Here is a 23951-nt window from a genome sequence, read left to right on the forward strand (position 1 = left end):
TCTGAAACAGTGACCAAAGGACATTTCTGAGAATGTTAATCATCAAACAGAAGCCAAGACTTTTCATAGATGGAGAACATAAGGCCTACTTAAAGACCAAGGGCTAAATGCAGATGAGATGGGTCCAAGAAGCCATCAGTCTCATGGAAAAGAGGCACCACTGCCTTCTCTTGATAGTGCTTAGATTTCCCTAAACTCTAAATTAGGTTCCTTAAACACTGCAGTGGAGATGGAGGAAAGGGAGAAAAGAGTAGCAGCAGGACCCTAAAGGGACAGAATCTATACTAACTATACTAAGACAGAACATTGAAATCTGAACAGAAAGAACTGCTACAGATGTCATGAAGAACCTCCAACTGAGGAAAGCCTACAAATCACATTGACTCTGCCCTAACACATCTCCAGTAGTCATGGACCAAAGGCACTAATTGGGCACCTCTTTTGTTCCAGGTTCTATGCTTGGTTGTGGATGAGTGGCCCAGCCAGGACTACAGAGCCAAAATTCCTAGAGGCAAAGGAGACAGGAATTGGAAGGATGGCTCTCAGGACAGAACACTGGGGAAGGGAAACCTGGGTTTTTTTTTTTCAATGTTTATTTATTTTTGGGACAGAGAGAGACAGAGCATGAACGGGGGAGGGGCAGAGAGAGAGGGAGACACAGAATCGGAAACAGGCTCCAGGCTCTGAGGCATCAGCCCAGAGCCCGACGCGGGGCTCGAACTCACGGACCGCGAGATCGTGACCTGGCTGAAGTCGGACGCTTAACCGACTGCGCCACCCAGGCGCCCCGAAACCTGGGGGTTTAATTTGTGTCTGTTGCAATATTCCTAGGCTATCTTCCTCTGCCTCAGGCTGGGAGTTTTCCCAAGTATGCATCTACTTCAGGGGAAGTGCAGGGGAGGGTCTGTGTATTCTTGTATCAGGTCCCCAAAATAATCTTTACCCCTTTCTCCCTGTGCTATTCACTGTCTTGGGTAGAGGTGAGTGGCTGGGGAAATAATAGGGCCCCAGACAATCACCAGGTAATGAAAAAACTGGCCCAGGATCCTTCCCTACATCCCATAGTCCAGCAGAGGTGCTCAGGCAGCCTGGAGGGCCCTCGGGCCACGCTTTAAGCTTGACCCAGTCAGGCAGGCCAGGGTTGGGCCCTTCAGGGCTTGTGCCCCTGGCTCCACCTGAGCCCCTTCGGGCTCGTCAGTAGCCAAAGCCATGTTCCATGTATTCCCTAGCACACTGCTGCAACCCTCTTCCCTCGCAGGGCCTGGACTTCCCTGGAGTGGGCGGCCTCATGAATACCTTCCACCTACCAGAGTCACACCCAGAACCCCTTTCAGGTCAGGACTGAGCTCCAGTTCCCTTTTTGCCTCCCAGGGGATTCCATTCCAAGCCGTGCCAGCCCCACCAGCCAGGCCCCAGTCCCCATGGCGGGGCTTCTCCAGGTAGACCTGCTCTGGGTTCTCACTGACACCCAGGAGTCTGCCGCACTGCTGCTGCCCTTGTTTCTGTGCCCCTGGCCCAGCCTCCCACTTCACAATGGACACAGCCAATCTGAAGTCTCCACCCTTGCTCCCACCAGTGTCCCCACAACATGCCCAGGCCGCACCTTTTTATCTGCGTTCACCATCTCTGCAGCCATGCCACTACCATGGTAGCCCCAATCTCAATGGTCACTGTGACCTAGGTAGCAACTGCCTGGGAGAAGACAAAGAGAAAGGGGCCCTACACTTGTGCCCTTGCACCAAGGAGTTCCAGATGGTTACAACATCCTAAGTCATCAGGCCATCCACAGATGAGCCAAGGCCTGCAGCCAGCACTCCTTGGGTGCTATGGAGATGCCCGCAGTGGTGCCCCTGAGTCTCCGGAGCATCTTTAGCTGTGTGAGCTGGTGGGGGAGGGGAAGACAGTGGTACAAGAGGTTGGGCAGTCACAGGGGCCGCAGGGGCTCTGGGAAGCAGGTGAAGGGTGACCAGAACCCACTCTAGAAAGCACATCCAGGAGAAGCACACCTGTGACATGCATGGCAAGGACTCCACAGCATCTCCCACCAAGACTAGACAAGCTGTGGCTTCAGAAGAGGAGACCTACCCATATCCAATGTGCCTGCAGAACTGCAAGTGCAGGAACCCAGGGAGATACCACATGTGCATACAGAACAGAATCGCACAGTGCATGAGCCCTGCAATGGCTCCCACTATGGGAGAGCTTATCCCTCAGAAGCAGCTCAGCAGTCATGTGATCCAAAGATGGCCCTTCATATGTGACCCATGAAGGGAGGAGGAGCCAAGATGGCAGAACAGCATGGAAGTTTTTCTTGTGTCCATGAAATATAACCAGGCCAACACTAAACCATCCTGCACACCTAGAAAACTGATTTGAGGATTAACACAACAATCTGCACAATCTGAACCATGGAACTCAGCAGGTACACAGCACAGAGAGGTGAACTGGGGGAGAGAGAAGCTACAGAGGGTAGGGAGCTGTTTTTGCCTGTGAAGAGAGGATGGAGATGGTGTGTGTATGTGTGTGGGGGAGAATACAGGAAAAGCAGTCCCCCAAAAGCAGCTGGAGAGAAAGTAGAAAAGTGGAAACAGCCACAGGGACTGAACTAAAAAGGGAGAAAGGAGAGGGTTTAAATTCCATTAAGAGTCTATAAAGAGGGGGAGCACAGAATCTGAAACTCCCCAGCTTGATACCTGGCAGTGCTCTGATGAGAAGGGCAAATCCCCAGGAGCAGAGTGAAGTCTAGGGGTCTTCAGGCCACATGGGGAGAGGCGGTTCTCCTGCTGGGAGGACATATGCTAGAGGCTTTGTAACACCCCCTACATGCAAAGGCCTCAGTGGACCCAGGAGAACAACCAAATTCTCTGGTGCTATAACAAAGTCATTAAGGATGAAGCCTAGTGCCAGATGTGTTGTGATTTTCCATAATCCCTGAAACACTGCTGCTACAGAATCAGGAGAACAGTTTTTCAGGTGAGCTGATGTCCAGCCACAGTCTCTGGGCATTGACAACAACATGGTCCTACAAATGTTCCTGGGTGCAGCCAGCACCCAGCCATTGCTCTGTGAGACCCTTCCACAGAATGTCTGAGCAAGTTACAGCCACAGTCCCTCATAAGTAAGGGGTCGGGAAACACAGCTGCATCTGAGATAAAACTCAGGAGGGAGGTGTTGCCTGGGGCTTGGTGACAGTGTAAAAGTGGGGAATGTACAGAAGCTGAAGACAAAAGACAGGTGTGTGATTGCTAATCAGGGAGAGCAGAGCTCCATTACCAGAGACTGGATAGTTGGGTGACGCCATTTTCACCTCTCCCGTGCTTGCGCATACACACATACACCTGCCACAAAAATCCACCCCAGTAAGCTAAGCAGTGCCATCTAGTGGAGAACAGAGCCATTACACTAAGTCCCATATACTGGACCAACCTCGGTCTTCAGGAACATAAATCTCTTCGCCTACTTAGTTTACAACTATAAACTGATCCATAGTTGAACTTCTACGGGAAAATACAGTAATCTCAATCATATTTTAGTCTGTTCACTGGTCCACCTATTCAATTTTCTTTTTTCCTATCTCTTTTTTGTATCTTTTCTTTTTCTTCAATACAGAATGTGAAAAAAATCTATTTTTATTTTCTAGGTTTATTAAAAATATATTTTTTAAATTTTTTAACTATATATTTTTTACTTTTTTGTAAATTTTCAAATTCTGTTTTATTACATCATTTCATTTTATTCTATTTCAGTGTATTCATTTTGTCAAATTTTGAGATGATTTCCTTCCCCCCCCCCCTTTTCTCTCTAATCTATTAAGCCCTTTTCAAAACCCGGGCCAAAACACACCTAGGTTCTAGCACCATTTATTTGATTTTGTGTGTGTATTTGTGTGTGTTGTTTTTAATGTTTTAATTTTAATTTTTTTACCCTCATTATTTCCTTTTCTCCCATCAAAATGAGGAAATAAAGGAATTTGCCATAAAAGAAAGAGCAGGAATAAACAACAGCCAGGGACTTCACCAACACAGATACAAGCAAGATGTATGAATCAGAATTTAGAATCATGATAATAATACTAGCTGGAGTCAAAAATAGATTAGAATCCCTCTCTGTGGAGATAAAAGAAGTAAAAGCTAGTCAGGATGAAATAAAAAATTCTATAACTGAGCTTCAATCTTGAGTGGATGCCACGGCAGCAAGGATGGTGAGGCAGAGGAGCAAATTAGTGATATAGAAGACAAACTTATGGAGAATAATGAAGCAGAAAAAAGGAGAGGGACTAAGGCAAAAGAGCATGATTTAAAAATTAGAGAAATCAGTGACTCATTAAAAACAAACAACATCAGAATCTTAGGGGACCCAGAAGATGAATAGAGAGAAAAAGGGGTAGAAGTGTTTTGTGAGCAAATCATAGCAGAAAATTGTCCTAACCTGGGGAAAGTAACAGACATCAAAATCCAGGAAGCACAGAGGACTCCAATTAGATTCAACAAATACCAACTATGAACAAGGCATATCATGGTCAAATTCACAAAATGCTCAGGCAAGGAAAGAATCATGAAGGCAGCAAGGATAAAAAGTCCTTTACCTACAAGGGAAGACAAATCAGGTTTGCAGCAGACCTATCCACGGAAATATGGCAGGCCACAAAAGAGTGGCAGGATACATTTAATGTGCTGAATCATAAAAAAATATGCAGCCAAGGATTCTTTATCCAGCAAGGCTGTCTTTGAAAATAAAAGGAGAGATTAAAAGTTTCCCAGACAAAAAAATTTAAAGGAATTCATGACCACTAAACCAACACTGCAAGAAATATTAAAGAGGACTCTCTGAGGGGAGAAAAGATGGAAAAAAAAAAGACCAAAAGCAACAAATACTAGAAAGGACCAGAGAACACCACCAGAAACTCCAGCTCTACAAACAACATAATGGCAATAAATTCATATCTTTCAGTACTCACTCTAAACGTCAATGGACTAGATGCTCCAATCAAAAGACATAGGGTAAAAGAATGGATAAGAAAACAGTATCTATCTACATACTGTTTAAAAGAGGCTGACTTTAGACCTAAAGACATCTTCAGATTGAAAGTAGGGGATGGAGAAGCATATACCATGCTAATTGTCAACAAAAGAAAGCTGGAGTAGCCATACTTACATCAGACAATCTAGACCTTAAAATAAAGACTGTAACAAGGCACGAAGAAGGGAAGTATATCATAATTAAGGACTCTATCCATCAGAGGACCTAATAGCTGTAAACATTTACACCCAAATGTGAGGGCACAAAAATATATAAATCAATTATTCACACACATAAAGAAACTCATTGATAATAATACCATAATAGTAGGGCACTTCAACACCCCACTCACAGCAATGGACAGATCATCTAATCAGAAAATCAACAAGGAAACAATGGCTTTGAATGATACACTGGACCAGATGAACTTAACAGATATACTCAGAACATTCCATCCTAAAGCAGCAGAATATACATTCTTCTCCAGTGTACATGGAATGTTCTCCAGAATAGATCACATACTGGGATACAAATCAGCCCTCAGCAACTACAAAAAGATTGAAATCATACCGTGCATATTTTCAGACAACAATGCTATGAAACTCGAAATCAACCACAAGAAAAAATTTGGAAATGTAACAAATATTGGAGACTAAAGAACATCCTACTAAAGAATGAATGGGTTAACGAAGAGGTTAAAGACAAAATTAAAAAGTACATGGAAGCCAATGAAAATGAAAAAACACCACAGCCCAAAACCTCTGGGCGACAGCAAAGGCAGTCATAAGAGGGAATTATATAGCAATCCAGGCCTTTCTAAAGAAGGAAGAAAGGTCTCAGATATACAACCCAAACTTACACCTTAAAGAGCTGGAAAAAGAACAGAAAATAAAACCAAAACCAGAAGACAGGAATAATAAAAATTAGAGCAGAAATTAATTCTATCAAAACAAACAAACTAACAACAACAACAACAACAAAAACCCAGTAGAACAGATCAGTGAAAGCAGAAGATGTTTCTTTTGAAAGAATTAACAAAATTTATAAACCACTAGCCATTTTGGTCAAAAGAAAAAGGAAAGGATCCATAAATAAAATCAAGAATGAAAGAGGAGAGATCACAACCAACAGAGAAGAAATACAAATAATAAGAGAATATTATGAGCAATTACACACCAATAAAATGGGTAATCTGGAATAAATGGACAAATTCTTAGAAATATATACACTACCAAAACTGAAACAGGAAGAAATTGAACATTTGAACAGACCGATAACCAGTAAAGAAATTGAATTAGTAATCAAAAATCTCCCAAAAAAACAAGAGTCCAGGGCCAGATGGCTTTCCAGGGGAATTCTACCAAACACTTAAGGAAGTGTTAACACCTATTCTCTTGAAGCTGTTCCAAAAAAATAGAAATGGAAGGAAAACTTCCAAACTTTCTATGAAGCCAGGATAACCTTGATTCCAAAAGCAGAGACCTCACTAAAAAAGGAGAACTATAGACCAATTTCCCTGATCAACATGGATGCAAAAATCCTCAACAAGACATTAGCCAATCGGATACAAGAATACATTAAAAGAATTCACCATGACAAAGTGGGATTTATACCTGCGATGCAGGGCTGGTTCAATATCCGCAAAACAATTACCATGATTCATCACATCAATAAAAGAAAGGACAAGAACCATATGATCCTCTCAATAGATGCAGAGAAAGGATTTGATAAAATACAGCATCCTTTCTTGATAAAAACCCTCAAGAAAGTAGGGATAGAAGGAGCATACCTCGAGATCATAAAAGCCATATATGAAAGACCCAATGCTAATATCATCCTCATTGGGGAAAAACTGAGAACTTTACCCCTAAGGTCAGGAATAAGATAGGGATGTCCACTCTCACCACTGTTATTCAACATAGTATTGGAAGTCTTCGTTTCTGCAATCAGACAACCCAAAGAAATAAATGGCATCCAAATCAGCCAGGAGGAGGTAAAACTTTCACTCTTCACAGATGACATGATACCCTATATGGAAAACCCAAAATATGCCACCAAAAAACTGCTATAACTGATGTATGAATTCAGCAAAGTTACAGGATATAAAATCAATGCACAGAAATCGGTTGCATTCCTATACACCAACAATGAAGCAACAGAAAGAGAAATCAAGGAATCGATCCCACTTATAATTGAACCAAAAATCATAAAATAGCTGGGAATAAAGCTAACCAAAGAGGTGAAAAATCTATACACTGAATTCTATAACCTTATGAAACAAATTGAAGAAGACACAAAAAAAATGGAAAAAGGTTCCATGCTCATGGATAGGAAGAACAAATATTGTTAAAATGTCAATACTACCCAAAGCAATCTACATATTCAATAAGAATCCCTATCAAAATAATACCAGCATTCTTCACAGAGCTATAGAAAACAATCCTAAAATTTGTATGGAACCAGAAAAGACACCAAATAGCCAAAGCAATCTTGAAAAAGAAAAGCAAAGCAGGATGCATCACAATCCCAAACATCAAGCTATACTACAAAGCTATAATCATGAAGACAGTATGTTACTGGCACAAAAACAAACACTCAGATCAATGGAACATAAAAGAGAACCCAGAAATGGACCCACAAACATACGGTCAGCTAATCTTTGACAAAGCAGGAAAGAATATCCATTGGAATAAAGACATTCTCTTCAGAAAGTGGCCCTGGGAAAACTGGACAGCGACATGCAGAAGAATGATCCTTGACCACTTTCTTACACTATACACAAAAACAAATTCAAAATAGATTAAAAACCTAAATGTAAGACAGGAAGCCATCAAAATCCTCAGGAGAAAACAGGCAAAAACCACTTTGATCTTGACCACAGCAAGTTCTTACTCAACATGTCTCCAGAGGCAAGGGAAACAAAAGGAAAAATGAACTACTGGGATCTCTTCAAAATAAAAATCTTCTGCACAGTGAAGGAAACAATCAGCAAAACTAAATGTTAACCAATAGAATGGGAGAAGATATTTCCAAACGACATATCAGATAAAGGGTTAGTATCCAAAATCTGTAAAAATTTATCAAACTCAGCACCCAAAAACAAACCAGTAAAGAAATTGGAAAAAGGCATGAATGGACACTTCTCCAAAGAAGACATCCAGATGACCAACTGACACATGAAAAAAAAATACTCAACATCACTCATCATCAGGGAAATACAAATCATAACCACAATGAGATACCACCTTACACCTGTCAGAATGGCTAACATTAACAACTCAGGCAACAACAAATAAAATGCCAATAAAATGAGCAATGAGAAAGGATGCAGAGAAAGAGGAACTCTTTTACACTGCTGGTGGGAATGCAAGCTGATGCAGCACTCTGGAAAACAGTGTGGAGTTTCCTCAAAAAATTAAAAATAGTACTACCCTGAATGCTGGGAAGATGGCAGCGTAGGAGGACGCTGGGCTCACCATGCGTCCTGCTGATCACTTAGATTCCACCTACACCTGCCTAAATAACCCAGAAAACCGCCAGAGGATTAGCAGAACAGAGTCTCCAGAGTCAAGCCAGATGAGAGGCCCACGGAAGAGGGTAGGAAGGGCGGCGAGGCGGTGCACACTCCACGGACTGGCGGGAGGGAGCCGGGGCGGAGGGGCAGCCTGCCAGCCAAGCAGAGCCCCTGAGTCTGGCTGGCAAAAGCGGAGGGGCTGGACGGAGTGTGTTCCGACAGCAAGCGCGACTTAGCGTCTGGGAGGTCATAAGTTAACAGCTCTGCTCGGGAAGCGGGAAGGCTGGAGGACAAAGGGAGGGAGAGCTTCTGAGCCCCCAGACGACAGAGCTCAGCTTGGCAGGGAACAAAGGCGCTCACCAGCGCCATCTCCCTCGCCCATCCCCCAGCCAAAATCCCAAAGGGAACCAATTCCTGCCAGGGAACTTGCTCGCTCCGCCCAAACACCCAACTCTGTGCTTCTGCGGAGCCAAACCTCCAGCAGGGATCTGACTCCCTCCCGCTGCCACAGGGCCCCTCCTGAAGTGGATCACCTAAGGAGAAGTGAGCTAAGCCTGCCCCTCCTGCCCCTGTGCACCTTGCCTACCCACCCCAGCTAATACGCCAGATCCCCAGCACCACAAGCCTGGCAGTGTGCAAGTAGCCCAGATGGCCACACCACCCCACAGTGAATCCCGCCCCTAGGAGAGGGGAAGAGAAGGCACACACCAGTCTGACTGTGGCCCCAGCAGTGGGCTGGAGGCAGACATCAGGTCTGACTGCGGCCCCGCCCACCAACTCCAGTTATACACCACAGCACAGGGGAAGTGCCCTGCAGGTCCTCATCACTCCAGGGACTATCCAAAATGATGAAACAGAAGAATTCCCCTCAAAAGAATCTCCAGGAAATAACAAGAGCCAATGAACCGATCAAAAAGGATTTAAATAATATAACAGAAAGTGAATTTAGAATAATAGTCATAAAATTAATCGCTGGGCTTGAAAACAGTATACAGGACAGCAGAGAATCTCTTGCTACAGAGATCAAGGGACTAAGGAACAGTCACAAGGAGCTGAAAAATGCTTTAAATGAAATGCAAAACAAAATGGAAACCACGACGGCTCGGATTGAAGAGGCAGAGGAGAGAATAGGTGAACTAGAAGATAAAGTTATGGAAAAAGAGGAAGCTGAGAGAAAGAGAGATAAAAAATCCAGGAGTATGAGGGGAAAATTAGAGAACTAAGTGATACACTAAAAAGAAATAATATACGCATAATTGGTATCCCAGAGGAGGAAGAGAGAGGGAAACGTGCTGAAGGGGTACTTGAAGAAATCATAGCTGAGAACTTCCCTGAACTGGGGAAGGAAAAAGGCATTGAAATCCAAGAGGCACAGAGAACTCCCTTCAGACGGAACTTGAATCGATCTTCTGCACGACATATCATAGTGAAACTGGCAAAATACAAGGATAAAGAGAAAATTCTGAAAGCAGCAAGGGGTAAACGTGCCCTCACATATAAAGGGAGACCTATAAGACTCGTGACTGATCTCTCTTTTGAGACTTGGCAGGCCAGAAAGGATTGGCACGAGATCTTCAGTGTGCTAAACAGAAAAAATATGCAGCCGAGAATCCTTTATCCAGCAAGTCTGTCATTTAGAATAGAAGGAGAGATAAAGGTCTTCCCAAACAAACAAAAACTGAAGGAATTTGTCACCACTAAACCAGCCCTACAAGAGATCCTAACGGGGATCCTATGAGACAAAGTACCAGAGACATCACTACAAGCATAAAACATACAGACATCACAATGACTCTAAACCCGTATCTTTCTATAATAACACTGAATGTAAATGGATTAAATGCGCCAACCAAAAGACATAGGGTATCAGAATGGATAAAAAAAAAACAAGACCCATCTATTTGCTGTCTACAAGAGACTCATTTTAGACCTGAGGACACCTTTAGATTGAGAGTGAGGGGATGGAGAACTATTTATCATGCTACTGGAAGCCAAAAGAAAGCTGGAGTAGCCATACTTACATCAGACAAACTAGACTTTAAATTAAAGGCTGTAACAAGAGATGAAGAAGGGCATTATATAATAATTACAGGGTCTATCCATCAGGAAGATCTAACAATTATAAATGTCTATGCACCGAATACCGGAGCCCCCAAATATATAAACCAATTACAAACATAAGCAACCTTATTGATAAGAATGTGGTAATTGCAGGGAACTTTAACACTCCACTTACAGAAATGGATAGATCATCTAGACACACGGTCAATAAAGAAACAAGGGCCCTGAATGAGACATTGGATCAGATGGACTTGACAGATATATTTAAAACTCTGCATCCCGAAACAACAGAATATACTTTCTTCTCGAGTGCACATGGAACATTCTCCAAGATAGATCATATACTGGGTCACAAAACAGCCCTTCATAAGTTTACAATAATTGAAATTATACCATGCATACTTTCAGACCACAATGCTATGAAGCTTGAAATCAACCACAGAAAAAAGTCTGGAAAACTTCCAAAAGCATGGAGGTTAAAGAACACCTTACTAAAGAATGAGTGGGTCAACCAGGCAATTAGAGAAGAAATTTAAAAATATATGGAAACAAACGAAAATGAAAATACAACAATACAAATGCTTTGGGACGCAGCGAAGGCAGTTCTGAGAGGAAAATACATCGCAATCCAGGCCTATCTCAAGAAACAAGAGGGGCGCCTGGGTGGCACAGTCGGTTAAGCATCTGACTTCAGCCAGGTCACGATCTCACGGTCCGTTAGTTCGAGCCCCGTGTCGGGCTCTGGCCTGATGGCTCAGAGCCTGGAGCCTGTTTCCGATTCTGTGTCTCCCTCTCTCTCTGCCCCTCCCCCGTTCATGCTCTGTCTCTCTCTGTCCCAAAAATAAATAAACGTTGAAAAAAAATTAAAAAAAAAAAAAGAAACAAGAAAAATCCCAAATACAAAATCTAACAGCACACCTAAAGGGAATAGAAGCAGAACAGCAAAGGCAGCCTAAACCCAGCAGAAGAAGAGAAATAATAAAGATCAGAGTAGAAATAAACAATATAGAATCTAAAAAAACTGTAGAGCAGATCAACGAAACCAAGAGTTGGTTTTTTGAAAAAATAAACAAAATTGACAAACCTCTAGCCAGGCTTCTCAAAAAGAAAAGGGAGATGACCCAAATAGATAAAATCATGAATGAAAATGGAATTATTACAACCAATCCCTCAGAGATACAAACAATTATCAGGGAATACTATGAAAAATTATATGCCAACAAATTGGACAACCTGGAAGAAATGGACAAATTCCTAAACACCCACACTCTTCCAAAACTCAACCAGGAGGTAATAGAAAGCTTGAACAGACCCATAACCAGCGAAGAAACTGAATTGGTTATCAAAAATCTCCTAACAAGTAAGAGTCCAAGACCAGATGGCTTCCCAGGGGAGTTCTACCAGACGTTTAAAGCAGAGATAATACCTATCCTTCTCAAGCTATTCCAAGAAATAGAAAGGGAAGGAAAACTTCCAGACTCATTCTATGAAGCCAGTATTACTTTGATTCCTAAACCAGACACAGACCCAGGAAAAAAAGAGAATTACAGGCCAATATCCCTGATGAATATGGATGCAAAAATTCTCAATAAGATACTATCAAATCGAATTCAACAGCATATAAAAAGAATTATTCACCATGATCAAGTGGGATTCATTCCTGGGATGCAGGGCTGGTTCAACATTCGCAAATCAATCAACGTGATACATCACATTAATTAAAAAAAAAAAAAGACAAGAACGATATGATCCTGTCAATCGATGCAGAAAAGGCCTTTGACAAAATCCAGCACCCTTTCTTAATAAAAACCCTTGAGAAAGTCGGGATAGAAGGAACATACTTACACATCATAAAAGCCATTTATGAAAAGCCCACAGCTAACATCATCCTCAATGGAGAAAAACAGAGCTTTCTGCCTGAGATCAGGAACACGACAGGGATGCCCACTCTCACCGCTGTTGTTTAATATAGTGTTGGAAGTTCTAGCATCAGCAATCAGACAACAAAAGGAAATCAAAGGCATCAAAATTGGCAAAGATGAATTCAAGCTTTCGCTTTTTGCAGATGACATGATATTATACATGGAAAATCTGATAGACTCTACCAAAGGTCTGCTAGAACTGATACATAAATTCAGCAAAGTTGCAGGATACAAAATCAATGTACAGAAATCAGTTGCATTCTTATACACTAACAATGAAGCAACAGAAAGACAAATAAAGAAACTGATCCCATTCACAATGGCACCAAGAAGCATAAAATACCTAGGAATAAACCTAACCAAAGATGCAAAATATCTGTACGCTGAAAACTATAGAAAGTTTATGACGGTAATTGAAGAAGGTATAAAGAAATGGAAAGACATTCCCTTCTCATGGATTGGAAGAATAAATATTGTCAAAATGTCAATACTACCCAAAGCTATCTACACATTCAATGCAATCCCAATCAAAATTTCACGAGCATTCTTCTCTGAGCTAGAACAAGCCATCCTAAAATTCATGTGGAACCACAAAAGGCCCCGAATAACCAAAGTAATTTTGAAGAAGAAGACCAAAGCAGGAGGCATCACAATCCCAGACTTTAGCCTCTACTACAAAGCTGTCATCATCAAGACAGCATGGTATTGGCACAAAAACAGACACATAGACCAATGGAATAGAATAGAAACCCCAGAACTAGACCCACAAACGTATGGCCAACTCATCTTTGACAAAGCAGGAAAGAACATCCAATGGAAAAAAGACAGCCTCTTTAACAAATGGTGCTGGGAGAACTGGACAGCAACATGCAGAAGGTTGAAACTAGACCACTTTCTCACACCATTCACAAAAATAAACTCAAAATGGATAAAGGACCTAAATGTGAGACAGGAAACCATCAAAACCCTAGAGGAGAAAGCAGGAAAAGACCTCTCTGACCTCAGCCATAGTAATATCTTACTCGACACATCCCCAAAGGCAAGGGAATTAAACGCAAAAGTGAATTACTGGGACCTTATGAAGATAAAAAGCTTCTGCACAGCAAAGGAAACAACCAACAAAACTAAAAGGCAAACAACAGAATGGGAAAAGATATTTGCAAATGACATATCGGACAAAGGGATAGTATCCAAACTCTATAAAGAGCTCACCAAACTCCACACCCGAAAAACAAATAACCCAGTGAAGAAATGGGCAGAAAACATGAATAGATACTTCTCTAAAGAAGACATCCGGATGGCCAACAGGCACATGAAAAGATGTTCAACGTCGCTCCTTATCAGGGAAATACAAATCAAAACCACACTCAGATATCACCTCACGCCAGTCAGAGTGGCCAAAATGAACAAATCAGGAGACTATAGATGCTGGAGAGGATGTGGAGAAACAGGAACCCTCTTGCACTGTTGGTGGGAATGCAAATTGGTGCAGCCGCTCTGGAAAGCAGTGTGGAGGTTCCTCAGAAAATTAAAAATAGACCTACCCTATGACCCAGCAATAGCACTGCTAGGAATTTACCCAAGGGATACAGGAGTACTGATGCATAGGGCCACTTGTACCCCAATGTTTATAGCAGCACTCTCAACAATAGCCAAATTATGGAAAGAGCCTAAATGTCCATCAACTGATGAATGGATAAAGAAATTGTGGTTTATATACACAATGGAATATTACGTGGCAATGAGAAAAAATGAAATATGGCCTTTTGTAGCAACGTGGATGGAACTGGAGAGTGTGATGCTAAGTGAAATAAGCCATACAGAGAAAGACAGATACCATATGTTTTCACTCTTATGTGGACCCTGAGAAGCTTAACAGGAACCCATGGGGGAGGGGAAGGAAAAAAAAAAACAGGTTAGAGTGGGAGAGAGCCAAGCATAAGACACTGTTAAAAACTGAGAACAAACTGAGGGTTGATGGGGGGTGGGAGGGAGGAGAGGGTGGGTGAGGGGTATTGAGGAGGGCACCTTTTGGGATGAGCACTGGGTGTTGTATGGAAACCAATTTGTCAATAAATTTCTTAAAAAAAAAAAAAAGAAATAGACCTACCCTATGACCCAGCAATAGCACTGCTAGGAATTTACCCAAGGGATACAGGAGTACTGATGCATAGGGGCACTTGTACCCCAATGTTTATAGCAGCACTCTCAACAATAGCCAAATTATGGAAAGAGCCTAAATGCCCATCAACTGATGAATGGATAAAGAAATTGTGGTTTATATACACAATGGAGTACTACGTGGCAATGAGAAAGAATGAAATATGGCCTTTTGTAGCAACGTGGATGGAACTGGAGAGTGTGATGCTAAGTGAAATAAGCCATACAGAGAAAGACAGATACCATATGGTTTCACTCTTATGTGGATCCTGAGAAACTTAACAGAAACCCATGGGGGAGGGGAAGGAAAAAAAAAAGAGGTTAGAGTGGGAGAGAGCCAAAGCATAGGAGACTGTTAAAAACTGAGAACAAACTGAGGGTTGATGGGGGGTGGAAGGGAGGGGAGGGTGGGTGATGGGTATTGAGGAGGGCACCTTTTGGGATGAGCACTGGGTGTTGTATGGAAACCAATTTGACAATAAATTTCATATATTGAAAAAAAAATAGTACTACCCTATGACCCAGCAATTGCACTACTAGGTATTTATCCAAGGGATCCAGGTATGCTGTTTTGAAACGACACATGCACCCCAATGTTTATAGCAGCACTATCAACAATAGCCAAAGTATGGAAAGAGCCAAAATGTCCATCGATGGATGAATGGATAAAGAAGATGTGGTATATATATACAATGGAGTATTACTCAGCAATCAAAAAGAATGAAATCTTGCCATTTGCAACTACGTGGATGGAACTGGAGGGTATTATGTTAAGTGAAATTAGTCAGTCAAAAACATGACTTCACTCATATGAGGACTTTAAGACACAGAACAGATGAACATAAGGGAAGGGATGCAAAAATAATATAAAAACAGGGAGGGGGACAAAAGAGAAGAGACTCTTAAAAATGGAGAACAAACAGAGGGTTACTGGAGAGGTTCTGGGACGGGGGATGGACTAAATGGGTAAGGGTCATTAAGGAATCTACTCTGGAAATCATTGTTGCACTATATGTTAACTAATTTGGACGTAAATTTTAAAAATAAAATAAAAAAAACATGTCCATATACTAAGCACATACATAACTTTAATGAGGTTATGTGCCCACTTTATGAACGTATGTGCCCAGCCTCATTCCTCGGTGAGGAGTCCAAGCTCCTGACTGCAGGGCTGGGGACAGTGATGGGGAATGAGAAAATGTCTGAGTAGAAGCTTGCATGTGTCACTAAGTGTTACTCCAACTACACTCTACAAAACAAAAAGAAATTATTTTCTCATGACTCACTATTTGGAATTATCCACTGCCCTTCAATTACCTCTATGCCATCAAGTTTCAGTGATCTTCTACCCCTTTTGAGCCACTACCCCACAGAGAGTGTAGCTCAGGGCTTAGTTGCATATGTTTTGCTCAAACTCAGCACAAATCCTAGCTTCACGACTCATCTGCAGCAATTATTTAACCTCTCTGAGCATTAGTTTCAACTATGGTAAGATGAGCATAATAATTCTCACCTCATACAATTCTTGTATGAAATAGGTGATTATGTAAAATAATCGAGCAAAATAGCATACTACTCAGCCAAAGGTAGTTATTATTTTTGTCACCGTTTTAGGGGCATTGCAGATATAAACAAACCATATATAAAAGAGATGTTCTTTTCCCTTAGGAGGTTTTTAAATCTCACCAATGAGACAAGATAAATACATAGAGAAAGGAATAACATGGAAACCTAAAACTCTTATTTGAACTGTAACATGCAATTTATTCTCCTACATCCAATCCGTGTTTTAAAATTTTCAGATTTCAATGATCTAATAAATTGTTTTTTTCTTCTGCCATTCATCATTCCCATGCCTCGCCACCTGATATACACCAAATATCCATCCCAGCCTCTTATTTCAGGAGTTCCCTGGAGAATTCTTGAGATGAAAAAGATTTTGAGAGCTCATTTTGTACATTAACCTGTTTCTGGACAGGAGCCCATCTGAGTCATTCCAAACCCAAGTGAGACAGCCATGTGCATGGCCAGAGAGCCTGCTCCTTCCCAAATCCCCTGGTCACTGTCTAATCTCAGAAATTCTTCTTCATCTTCTATCTCAATATGTTTTCCTTCCATACTGGTCCCTCTTAATACTCACTCTGATTGGGCTGAGGTACACAAACCCTCAAAGACTGAAGAAAATTCTCAAATGCCCACCTGGTAACACTGATGCATTGCCAATCATCCCAGGTCCCTGTAATTATAGGTCTCATATATTTTGTTATTAACCATTTAAAAACTTCAAAAGTTTCCTTAAAAATAATTGATTTAGTCATCTTGTTCAGTCATCTGGTCTCTCCTTAAAGTTTTTGAAAGTTTTTGAAGGATGAAAATATCCTAATTTCCAGGACAGAAAATTAAGAACTCCAACTTCAATTCCCCCAACCTCTATAACCTTCTCAATTAGTATCATCAAGTTATCACTCATTTGATTAGGAGAGTACAACCCTGAGCCTCGTCATGAATAATATGGCCTCTACAATCCCTTTCAGGCCATCATATGAAGTAGAGGAAACAGAACTGGCATCAGTCCTGACCCATGAGATGCTTGCCCCAGGAGAGCCCCTGAGGACCAGGCAGACTCCAGCGTGGGCAGAGCAGACATTTTCCTAAAGTGGGCATAGTGACAAATCCTAACACAGTGACTGGTGTGAGAGGCCTGGGGACAGGAGGGCAGTCAGGGCCCCCACCCTTCTCTCTCTAGTCGAAATTCAATTTCCAAGCCTAGGCCCCTCCTCTTGTGTTCCCAGTTCCAAAGTTTTCAAATCTTCCATAGGCTCATCTGAGGCCAGACACCTATCATCCATCATGTAAGGCTAGTGCCTCTCAAACTGGAAGGAGCATAGAGATCACTTGGAAGTCTGTTAAAAATGTAGATTCTGATTCAGTAGGTCTGGGTGGGGCCTCAGATTCTGCATTTCTACCATGTTCCCACGTGACAGCCATGCTTCTAGTCCATGGAGCACATGTCAAAGAGCAAGGGCCTAGATGACGATACCAGTTGACACAACTCTCTCCCATGAAGAGTCTATGTGCCCACATCCTTCTATCTTCCAGATGACAATGAGAACCCATATCTCACCCTTTCCTGATTCAGGAATCTCGCTCCAGGGCACAATACACAGTACAAACCTGTTCCATAATTTCCCTTAAAATGTGAAGCAACACATCCCTCACAAAAGTCCCATTCTTTCATGACTCTTAAAGGTCCACGTAGCCTGGAATTGCTGCCCCATTTCTTTTCCAATTCTTTTATCCATCTTATATTTCCCAAATTTCTCCACAGGTGTCCACCTCCAGTGTCTCTTGATCAATACATCTTTCTCAGTTTCTACTCACACCTTCCCTTACAAAGTAATGATGCCTTCATACCTATCCAGTTCCCAATTCCTCTTATTTCAGTCTGTGCTTCTCCCCACTTGGGGGAAAACTTCTCTCTCCCCAAAGAATCTTAGATTATCTCACAAAATTATATACCAGTCTCTCAACAAAGCATCTAAAGGAGCTGGTATCCAGTGTCCTCTTCAGTGATTCCCTGAAGTCAGGTAGAGCAATTGGGTCTTCTATCAATTTCACTATTTCCAGCCCCTCCACACATGCCACAGAAACAGATGGAGCAGGACCAGGAGAGGTCATGTCAGGCATTCTCCTGTCCAGGGCTGTATTTTCCCTGTTTCTCTTTGAAGGAACAACACTGTTTTTACTCTTGGGTCTAGAGGAAAGGGAGAACTTACTCCTTGCCCTGAACAAGACTCCAATATGATGGAACAGACAGGACAGTCACCATAACTCAGGCATAGCCACACAAAGGAAAAACTAGAAGTGCCTGGGTACAGTTCTAGATGCTGGGTATAGCTCCACATAGAGTTCTAGATATAGTTCTGGACAGAAAGAAAAGCTATTTGTCAAGGAAGTCCCCAAAAGATAGTATTAAAAGAGTAGCACAGTGGTAGACTGAAAGGGAAGAGAATTTTCAGTACCAAAGAAATGAGTAAGGCTCAATTCAATTCAACATGAATTTATTATATACTCATTATGCTCCTGGCCCCAGCTGGATGCTCAGGAGGAGTGAACAAGATACACTCATAACCTATGATCTTCAATCAGGGAATAAAATAAATAAAGACACACAGAGACATGTGGTATATATATATTTACTTTCAGCCATAATGAGGTATAACTGACATATAAAACTGTAAGATATTTAAAGTGTACATTGTGGTGATTTGATCTACATATGCACTGTGAAATCATTCACTATGATTTCCCCACTGTGAAAAGATTAATGATGGTATTTTAATCTAAATGTTTCAAAAATGAAGGTAGATGTTAAAAGGGCACTTTGTTTGCTTCCCTTCGTTTTTACATGTGGAGGGACTTCAGCTGGAGCCTTGGTTTTCAAAGTGTGGTCCCTGGACCAGCAGCATCAGTATCACCTGGAAACTGTTAGAAGTACAAGTTCTGCCCCCCCGCCCCAGATGTACTGAATTCCAAACACTGGGAGCAGGTTTTCACAAGCCCTCCAAGTGAGCTGCAGGAGCTGAAGTTTGAGCCATCACTGAGCAGATTACTATTCCTGGCCTCTCTCCACACCCTCTTTCACTGAGAATTTGATTAGTGACTTGAAGACACAACTGTGAGTATGCCCAGCTCATCCCCTTCCATTCTTGTGTTGATTTTCTTTATTAATCCAGAACCAACTTGTCCACAGGACACTTGGATGCCAACTTGCTCATACAACAGAAAATCTAATAAAAGCGGACTGTCTCTTGTGGTGGAGGCAGGGTGTGCCCAGCACTTCTTGTGATGAGGAGTAAGTCTGTCTAATTTAATGAGGTGGGCTTGGCAAACCAATTAGCTTGTGGCTGATTATTTAATCATATGTCTCTATATCTTGATTATCACTTGGTTCTAAACAGAGGAGGGTAAAATAGGGTATTATTTATTGGAGCTCTACAGCACCAACAATGGGCTGTAATGAAAAGTGGGTGGGATTCACATTCAGACCCCACACAGTAGAGAGATCTAGTGGAGAAAGTAAAGGAAAGAAGAATCAGAAGTACTAGAATTTTTAAGTAAATGAAACTTTAGAAATGATAAGTCCTGACCTTTCATGTTACAGATAAATAAGCAGAGCATTGATGGAACTGAGCGGTTTGTTCAAGGTCACATTGATAGTTCATGGTGGAACAACACCAGAACCCAAGACACTTGGGTCTCAGCTGTGCACTTTCAGAGCAGGTGGAATAAAGCAGACAACAGTACCGAAATTTAAAGTCCAAGAATGGAGATATTTCCAAGTAGAAGAACCAACTCCAGGAATATTCAGCATGGGTAGTGGGTTCAAAGCCAAAGTGCTTTGTGCTCAGAGGAAAGCTCTGGCTCCAATCCACCTGTGCACATTCTGTTGTCCCCTCTCACAGCCAAGGCTCAGGCTACACTGCATGCTCAGTGTGCTCTGACACTGCTTCATTTCTTGTGCTTTTCCTGTTGTTCTCTGTGCCTAAGTTCCTCCCTCTTGCCCACATGTGACAAAATCCTATCCATCCTTGTAGAGAGCCCACTCAAAGGCCATTCCTCTACAAAGTCTTCTTTCATTTTACTAGTCACTGTGCCAGCCACAAATGATCATCCTGCACTCTGAGTGCCCAAGACACATTATTTGCATTTCCCTTATGACAACACTTTCTACTTTGTGTTACAGCTATACTTTACCCCTTGGATTAGAAGATATGCTCCATAATGGCTTGGGCCATATTTCATCTTTTTCCCCCCACATATCTTGGATTTTATAAATAATGCTCCAATAAACATAGGGATGCATCTATCTTTTTTAATTCATGTAACTAAATTTTTTTGCCCTGAAAAGGACACCACCAACAAAACAAAATGCTACCTACTGAACAGGAGAAGATATTTTTAAATGATACATCAAATAAGGGGTTAATATCCAAAACACATAAATAACTTATACAAGTCAACACCAGAAAACCAAGTAATCCAATTAAAAATATGGTCAGACTATCTAAATATACATTTTTCCAAAGAGACATATAGATGGTCAATAGACACAGGGAAAGATATTTACTCCTAGTAATCATCAGGAAAATGTATATTAATACTACAATAAGATATCACTTCGTACCTGTCAGAATGACTACAATCAAAAAGACAAGAAAAACAAATGTTGGCCAGGATCAGGAGAGAAAGGAATCCTCATGTACTATTGGTAGGAATGTAAATTGGTTCAGCCACTATGGAAAGCAGTATGCAGGTTCCTCAAAAAATTAAAAATAGAAATACTCTGTAATCCAGTAATTCTGCTACTGCATATTTTTTAAGTAAACTCTACACCCAATGCGGGGCTCTAACTCATCACCCCTTAGTTCAAGAGTCACATGCTTTACTGACTGAGCCAGCCAGGCACCCCACCACTACTAGATATTTTATCAAAGAAAAGAAAAACATTTTTTATAGTTTTTTAAATAATATTTTTATATTTTTAATGTTTATTTTTGAGAGACCGAGAGAGAGACAGTGTGAGTGGGGAGGGGGAGAGAGAGAGGGAGACACAAAATCAGAACAGGCTCCAGGCTCTGAGCTGTTAGCATAGAGCCCAACATGGGGCTCGAAGTCACAAACCATGAGATCATGACCTGAGCTTTGAAGTCAAATGTTTAACTGACTGAGCCACCCCGGTGCCCCATTTTTAATAATATATTTTTAAAAGCCAGTGAGCAGCTGCAGGCACAATGGAAAATTAGATAAGTAAAAAATAATAATAATATAATAGATACTGGAACTACTGAGTTCAAGGTCTACAGTTTTGGACCTAGTTTAAGTTCAGTTAGAGACCAGGCTGTACTGGATCCCATAGCTGAAGTAGATAGCAAACCCAATAAGCATCCAGACACCAAATCGGGCCCAGGTGGCAGCTGACATCTGCATCATAAGGCAAACATTCACAAAGATGCTCAGTAGTGGGAGGAAAGGCAGAGCAGGGACCTTAAAGTGAAGGGGACTAGAGCTCTGTGGCTGTCTCCAGATGACCCCAGTGATCCCAATGATGAGAACCAGGAGCAGCACAGCCACTGAAATCCACACTGGGTCTCCAGAAAGCAGAACTGGCCACTGGGCCAGCACCAGGCAAAGGAGAATTAGCAGCAGAGCAAGCAGTGGGGAACAAACATAGACAACCCAGCCAGAGAGTGGAGTGGGGGTGGGGCTGCCTGGAAAAAGTAGTCCCTGTAGAGTCAGCCTCTCTACTGTATGTCCATTCTCCTCCTGCACCTCTGATTCATTTCCCCCATTCCTCCTCTCAGGCTGATACCTGATGATGAGAACACAAATAGCAACCATGGAGTAAGATATCAGGGACCCAATAAGCATGAGGTCCACAAGATCAGTGAGTCCAAAGAAGAAGATCATGATTATTGCAATAATGTAAAAAAATACAATAATCCCATGCTGGGGGATACTCCAGGTAAGGATCCTGGTACAGACAGGGAACAGGAGGCCATCTACTGCCATATTGTGTAACAGTTGATATGTGAATAAAATAAGGTCAACCCTATTTCTAAAAAAAAAAAAAAAAAAAAATACAAACACTACCACATAGTAGGCAGGGGCCCAGCCTATAAGGAGAAATGCCTCAGGGAAGATGCTCCCAGGTTTAAGCTTGTAGTAAGGCACCATAAGTGTAAGTGCTAAAGAGACACCAAAATACAGCACAAAGCAGATGAACAGTGAAATCACAATGCCCCTGGGGATGGAACGTTGGGGGTTCTAGGCTTCTCCAACTCTAGTAACAATTTCCTCAAAACCTATAAATACATAGAAACACATAGCTGCTCCATGGAGAATCCCCTCAAAGGCAAAAGACACAAACCCTCCAGAGCCCAGAGGGCCCAAGCTGGAGGTGTCATTGAGTCCAGCCATTGCATAGTCCTCTTCTGTGAGCTTCCAGTTGTACAGGTGCCCTTTAATGAAGCCAGAGATGATGACAAAGCTTAGAACCAAAATTTTCACCAATGTGAACATTTTGGTAACTGAGGAAATGCAAATATACCACAACTCTGTGAGATACCACAGAAGAAACATAACAATGAAGTCTAGATTGTCTTCTAGAAGGTGGGAAACATGTGGTAAGATAATTTCATGCAGGGTCACATGCAGGTGCTCAAAAGCTAAGAAGAATATGTGGAAAAAAATGACTGCATTAGCACCAATGGAGAGGAGGAGGTTCCAGCCAGTGATGAAAGCCCAGAGCTCACCTATAATGACATGGCTGTAGATATATGCCAAGCCAGAATGGGGAACCCGGGCACTAATCTCTGCATAGTACAGCCCAATCAACATAGAAAATAGGCCGGCCACCAAAACACAAATCACAAAAGATGGCCCTGCTTGATTTCTGACCACCTCACAAGCCAGGACAAACACACCTACACCCAGTGTGTGGCCCACACCCAGGGCCACTAAATCCAGAGTGTTCAGGCTTCTCCATGGGTCATTCTCAGCCACCGGTTCCTTCAGCGTAGGTCCGCGTACCAGTTTTTGACCAAATCTATGGAGTGCCTGACATAGCATCCTAGCTGTAACTGAAGAGGATTCCAGGATCAGAGAGCTGTAGCAAGCCCAGGGAGCAGAGTCTGGGATCAGGTTTGGTGAGTCTGAGTTAAGCCAAGTTGATTTGGGGCTGCTGAGGTCCGTTACTCAGGCTTCAAAGCTGCTGCTTTGTATTTTCTGGTATGTGATAGCTCTTCACAATGCCTAAATAAACAATAAATATTTACTGAACAACAGTCTTCAACCAACTAACCAAAGCCCAGAAGTCCCATGTCACCTGTTGCAGCTCGAGTATCAGAGACTGAAACCAAAAGATTACTAAAAAAACTCAACCCTGCTTTCCCCTGAGAAAAGTGTCAAATATCACCCAACATTCTCCTTTTTACACATTACATGACAAAATCTCATGTGGGTTCATCTAACTCATGTAGCTTCATGTACTAATTAAGCTGTGGGACACAATAGGGCATGAATTTATTATGCAATAATTCACACATGGGATGTTTGTGTGGTGCTTGAGCATAAGTTATGACACGTTAATTCATGAACTAGAGGACCTTGTTGCAGTTACAGAACCATTTCGTACATATATTCTGAGTTTAAAATACAAATATTGGTCCCAGAGTCTTAAAATTCTTTAGCTCCAAATCAGCTCCCATGGTCAG

General features: G+C 41.9%; 2 protein-coding genes across 2 annotated transcripts in view; both read right to left on the reverse strand.

Annotated features, from left to right (window-relative positions):
- The window catches only part of LOC125169830 (cationic amino acid transporter 3-like), a 373522-nt gene that overhangs the window by 289584 nt on the left and 59987 nt on the right, over positions 1–23951 (reverse strand). The gene's annotated exons all lie outside the window — the stretch shown is intronic.
- LOC125169831 (cationic amino acid transporter 3-like) lies at positions 21426–23307 on the reverse strand. Its single transcript, XM_047865607.1, is given in 1 exon segment — positions 21426–23307. A coding segment is annotated over 1 exon segment (1866 nt). The 3' UTR covers positions 21426–21441.

The sequence above is a fragment of the Prionailurus viverrinus genome, chromosome B4 (genome assembly GCF_022837055.1).
Source record: "Prionailurus viverrinus isolate Anna chromosome B4, UM_Priviv_1.0, whole genome shotgun sequence".
Taxonomy (NCBI): Eukaryota; Metazoa; Chordata; class Mammalia; order Carnivora; family Felidae; genus Prionailurus; species Prionailurus viverrinus.